At 48.6% G+C, this 5,554-nt stretch overlaps 1 protein-coding gene across 1 annotated transcript; it reads right to left on the reverse strand.

The window, feature by feature from the left end:
• Window positions 1–1,917: 1,917 nt before the first annotated feature.
• Window positions 1,918–4,602, reverse strand: LOC129737379 (E3 ubiquitin-protein ligase RBBP6-like). Its single transcript, XM_055726950.1, has 3 exons — window positions 4,366–4,602; window positions 2,036–2,135; window positions 1,918–1,927 (listed from the first exon to the last, which is right to left on the reverse strand). The coding sequence occupies exons 1-3, from the start codon at window positions 4,529–4,531 to the stop codon at window positions 1,918–1,920; spliced, it is 276 nt and encodes a 91-aa protein (XP_055582925.1). The 5' UTR covers window positions 4,532–4,602.
• Between the last annotated feature and the right edge of the window lie 952 nt (window positions 4,603–5,554).

Consider the following 5,554-nt stretch of genomic DNA (forward strand, 5'->3'; position numbering starts at 1 on the left):
ATTCTCTGGAATTCTGCGTGATTATTTATGATGGGCTGGATGCAGAATCCCTTCCTGAAGACCCCGTTGCAATGGGGCATCTACAGCAAAGAACATTCTATTTATTTGGTTAGGAGGGAACTAGAACATGAAATCCAGGTTCAGACCAGCAGGCACAGTTTTTAAATCATTATCAGGCTGAAGGAACACTTAAATGGACAGATTATGCCTTTTAGGAAAACTTGTCTGTGGTGGCTGGCAAAAACACTTCTTCCAGCTACAGAAAATCTGAAAAAAGATGGACATGACCTCCTCTGCATGGACAGGGGAGGCACTGCTGATTAAAGCCTTTAGATAGCATACAAAGCATGACTAACCCCTGATTTCTCATTTTTATAAAAAAAGGAGTAGTCTAAGGAGTTCTATAAAAAAGAAAGAAATGTTGTGGTTTATCTGTTTTTAAGCTTTTTGTGAGCTTTCCCAATCTTAATGGCTGTCCATTGCACGTCTAGTTAGAGCTCACAGAACAGAAGCCACTCTGTGTAGCTGTACCCTCAGCCCTCTGCACTACTGGCTTCTGCAGAAGCAGCAAAGGTACAAAGAAAAAAACCAAAACTCCATTGGTGAGGGGTGTATGTATTTACCTGACACAATGTTATTATTGTCCAAGGAATTGCATTTTAAAGACTGATCTTCAGTTTTTGAAAATCACAGGCCGTCTTTACACTGCAGCACAGTGAAAATGTCACAGAGGTACCTTGGTGCCAAGAACCCAGCTCATCAGAGTGGTGGGCTTCTCCTCTGCCTCATTTAACCTGCTACCTCACAGACCTTGTGCTGGCCAAGTTCCGTGGTTCCCAGTGATGATCCCAGATTGACCGGAGCCAGATCAGGAGCTTCTACCCATTAGGTCTTAGGGTTGAGTCTTAGGGTTAAGTCTTAAGGTTAGGTCTTTAGGTTAAGACTTATGGTTATGTCTCAAGGTTAAGTCTTAGAGATAAGTCTTAGAGACACGCTGAAACTCGCCGGTATACTTTATTTATTGAGAACTAACATTAGAAAGACACGGCATAACCACAAGTCAATAATATCTACTAATGGTGGAGGAGAGGTCTGTCTTGAAGAAGGCTGGGGTCAAACCATGCTGACGCAGCTGATACAGAACTGGACTGGACGAATACATCGATGACAGCAACAATGCTGTAGTCAGGCTTACATTTGAATATCTGCAATTGTAATCAGATTCTCTGTCCTCCATAAATCTGAGGAATACAGCAGTAATACCTGGAGCACAGAGAGCAGCTTAGGGTGAAATCAAACTTAGAAAGGTAACTACCAACATTTGGGAATGTGCCCAACTGCTTTCTGAGCTTCAGGTTTGGAAAAGATCAACTGCTCCTTCACCGTCCTGGCACAAAAGGCAATACGCTCTAGGACGTTGCTCTTTTTCTCTTGCCCGACACAGGCATTGTCTTTAGGAAACTAATAGGAATCACTTAAGAATGAAACTTCTTGTTCGCACGGTTTGCCAGCTGGCCACTCTCAGTCTTTCCTCTGGAGACAGCATGCAGCCCCGCCACCCCCACCCCTCTGGGGTGTAAGAATACCCTGCCCCCCCGCCCCCAAACAAAGGAAGCAGTCAAACACTGGGACTCGGACTGCTGGCAGATGGGAACCAATTACCAGTTCACACTGCAATGTGTCTCTCCGTTTACTCTAAAAGCAATACAAGCAAAAGCATAAAATAAGGAATCTCTCTGCATAGAGGAAACAGGATGGAGAACTTGACTCTCAGAAAAACCAACCCCAAGAACAAACCCAATTCAAACGTCTGAACAGCTACCACTGTTGGACTTTGAATGCCACGTCCCAGCGGGCTGAAAAATCTAAGTCTGCTTTGGGACAGATACATTCAGATCTGCCCTGTCACAACACAATTTAACAGCAGCTTTAACAAGAAAGAGACAACCGGAATGCCTCCGTAACCCAACAGGCACAAAGAAGGTGAACACACTGAAACCCCTCCCAAAGAACACAACGCGTTATGGCTACTTACCCAAGGTCTGTCTTGCCGGTAGCTTTAACTCCTCTAACAGGGACTCTCCTAACAGTTACCGATGAGTGCCTTGGAATCAGGGCATTGTCATCTGTGTATTCTGAAAACAACATCAATACAGAGAAAGCATCAGTCAGTTCGTAAGAGTGATATTAATATGTCATGACATAGCACTTCAGGGAACCCTTTACGGATAGAAAAGCAACATTTTACACACAGCGTCATGCTTTTATCATGTCCACACACTCACGGTACCTTTCCAGAAATCTTCAGGTCTGATAGTCAAACACAAGCAGCAAAATCTTTTCCATTTGTTTTGAATCGTTTCAATGCCAACAGCAAAATGGTCTCTAAAGTCACTAAAGCAGAGTCTGCTAAAACATGAGGCTCTTTCCTGATCTAACTTTCATTGCTTTTGCTCCTGTTAGCTTACAAAACCCTAGAACATGTCTCTATAATAGCGAGCACGGAAGAGGACACCCCCACCCCGCCTCCCACCTTTTAAAACACATCCCAACCATCCATTTTGCCTTCCCACCATCTTCAAAAAGAGTCCACCATCTCTTTTTTTTCCCCCCAGTGATGTTTAAAATCCTGTTTACTTTTAGCTTCTATTAGCATTGCTTCTATTACGAGATTTCCGTGATCACGCGGCTCGGAAAACTCTGAACAAGTTGGCCATCTTCACTCAAGGTTCACTGAAGGGTCTTTCCAAGATCATGCCAACATTTAGTCAGGACTCCTGCACAAAGTTATAAAACCCACTACCATATCTCCACAGGGAGGATCTCCAAGAACCCCCTTTAGGCAGGACATCCAGGCCTAGTTCTTTACTTCATCTTCTGAAGGTGACTTTAAACACGTAGATGCTGTTCAATAAAAACGGAAAGTCACGGTTATGTATAAAACCCCAAAATCTGGCATACACATAAATGACACCGAAATGTATTCCTTAGCTTTGCTCTGACAACCGCTGGGGAATTTTTGCATTTTCACGGGGAAAACACCCTTACAAAAGTTCCAGTAAGCATCTGTGTCACAACCTGTACGTCTGCCTCTACCTGCATGTCTGTCTCTACTGCTGTATATGACACGCGATCCCGTAACACCCCCAAGACCCCTAACACCGTGCTGTTAAGTCTGCTCACAGATACTGTCCTGAACATACTTTACCTATCTGTAGGTAAACAGCGTGTTTAGGTCCAACCACTTGAAAGGCTGGAGCCAAAGTTACAGTTACCGCAGCAGGCATGTTATTCTGTTTAAGTTTTAATACATCAAACAGGGAGAGGAAAAAATCCTATGAGTACACATTGTAACGACAAGACTGTTGTGGGAATGTCACAGAACCACAGGAAAAAAGAAAAAAAACCCCAACCGATAAAATTTGAATGTTTAAGGAATGGAGATGGTTTCCAAGTCTTTGTATTTCTGACAAGTCATATTCCAAAGTCTTTAATCACATGCAAGCTTTGCCAGACGGTAGATTACCAAACTGAAACAGCACACTAAGTAATACAAAACCATTACCGTCTCTGAGAATCAAGCACCATTTCTCAGATTCAAAAGAACTTAGGGTTTCTCTAAGAACATTTCTAGGTATATTCACCATAACTGATCTGCCATAAAACTTCAGTACTGCCCTGACACCGTTTAACACGCAGTACCACGACAAAAATGCACCGTTTGAAAGAAATGAAGAAATGATGCTCAATAGCATCTGAATGAATGTGTAGCATGGTGCAGCAAAGAAGCTGTATTAGCAAGAAATGCCAAGTATACTTTAGACAGAACACTCGTCTACAAGATGGCTTTCCAGGGTCTGCATAGATTCTCACTCACAGATACACTCTTGATCCAAAACGTTGCTACTGAGCAGTTTCTGCAGCAGCCAAGCACCGCTTTTCCAACGCGGTGGAGTAAAAGTAGCTGAAGACAAATTTCAGTCACCAAACCCACTTTTTTTTCCCCTTTAAATTAGCCACCCACTCCTTTTCTATCATGTTCAGCCTTCTCTGCCGGCTTTCAAAGAAATCTGGCAGGTCTGTGATGACAAGGCATTGTCCCACATTCCCTTATCGTTTTAGCTAGAAGGGTTCCCAGAAACCAAACCTCTTCCACGCGCGGTGTCGCACACGGACCCCGTACGCTGCTGTGCCTGGCTGCGCACACAGCCCTGACGGCAGCTGCCAGCGCACAACCACGGAAGAGCAGCTCTGAGGCCCCAGCACAAGTCACCGCTGCCGGCCGTGGCCCAACCGCCTCACTGGCCGCCTGCGCCGCCACCAGCCGGCCGGTCCCCGGTCCCCGTGCCCGCCGCCCCCACGCACCTTCCATGGTCTGGGCGTTGGTGACCTGCAGGTCGCAGTGGGTCGCCTTCAGCCTCTCGCGGCCCATGATCTGGCGCCTGAGGTCGCGCAGGGAGATGTGGGGGCCGTGAAAGGTGACCACATCGGAGTTCAGCCTGGAGGAGAACTTGTAGTGGACACACGACATGGCCGGGGCCAGGCGGTGCCCGCTCCGCGATGGCACCTCACGCAGCAGCTGGCCTCGCGGCCCCCACAGCAGGTCAGGGCCCACCGAGGGGCTGGGGCCAGCAGCGCGGGCTGAGCCCGCCGGCTCCTCCTCGCAGCCCCGGTGGGAGGACGATGGGGACAGGCCCTGGCTCGGCCTCCGCTCCCTCCTCGCACCAGCGCTGCCAGGCCAAGCTGCTCACTATGGCAACCCAGGCGGCTCCGCATTGTGACAGAGGGGCTCAGGGGGCCACTCAGCGCCCCTGGGGGAGGGGCCTTCATCAGCCCCGCCTGGGCCGCCGGTGTCCCTGCTGTCCCCCAGCCTGTCACCGCCCCGTGCCCTGTCACCCCCCAGGCTGTCACGGCCTGCTGTCCCCTCCTGTCACCCTCGATGCTGCCACTGCCTGCTGTCCCCTCCTGTCACCACGCAGGCTGTCATGGCCTGCTGTCCCCTCCTGTCACCCCCATGCTGTCCCAATCTGCTGTCCCCTCCTGTCATCCCCAGGTTTTCACGGCCTGCTGTCCCCTCCTGTCACCTCCCAGGCTGTCATGGCCTGCTGTCCCCTCCTGTCACCACCCAGGCTGTCACTGCCTGCTGTCCCCTCCGGTAACCCCCAGGCCTGTCCCTGCCTACAGTCCCCTCTGGTCACACTCCACACTGCCACTGCCTGCTGTCCCCTCCTGTCATCCCCAGGCTGTCACTACCTGGTGACATAAGCTACATAAGATAAAAAAGAAAAAAGAAAAAAACCAAAACGAAAACCTGCTTAGGTGAACACCAAAACACCCATGACTTTCTCAGACTCTTCACTACCCCACATGGGAGTCAAGGGACAGGATCTCCCAAAGGCTCTTTTGCAGGCACTTCCTGAAGACACCCCCACCCCCCACCCCACCCTGCTTTTCTACAAGTGCACAAAGAGGTGAAGAAGAGTTTCATGTTTAAGTTAAAGGAGGCAGTTTCGGAAATTAGCTTAGGTGAAAAAAACAAGGTGGTGTACTCATG

This window comes from Falco cherrug, chromosome 14 (genome assembly GCF_023634085.1).
Source record: "Falco cherrug isolate bFalChe1 chromosome 14, bFalChe1.pri, whole genome shotgun sequence".
Classification (NCBI taxonomy): Eukaryota; Metazoa; Chordata; class Aves; order Falconiformes; family Falconidae; genus Falco; species Falco cherrug.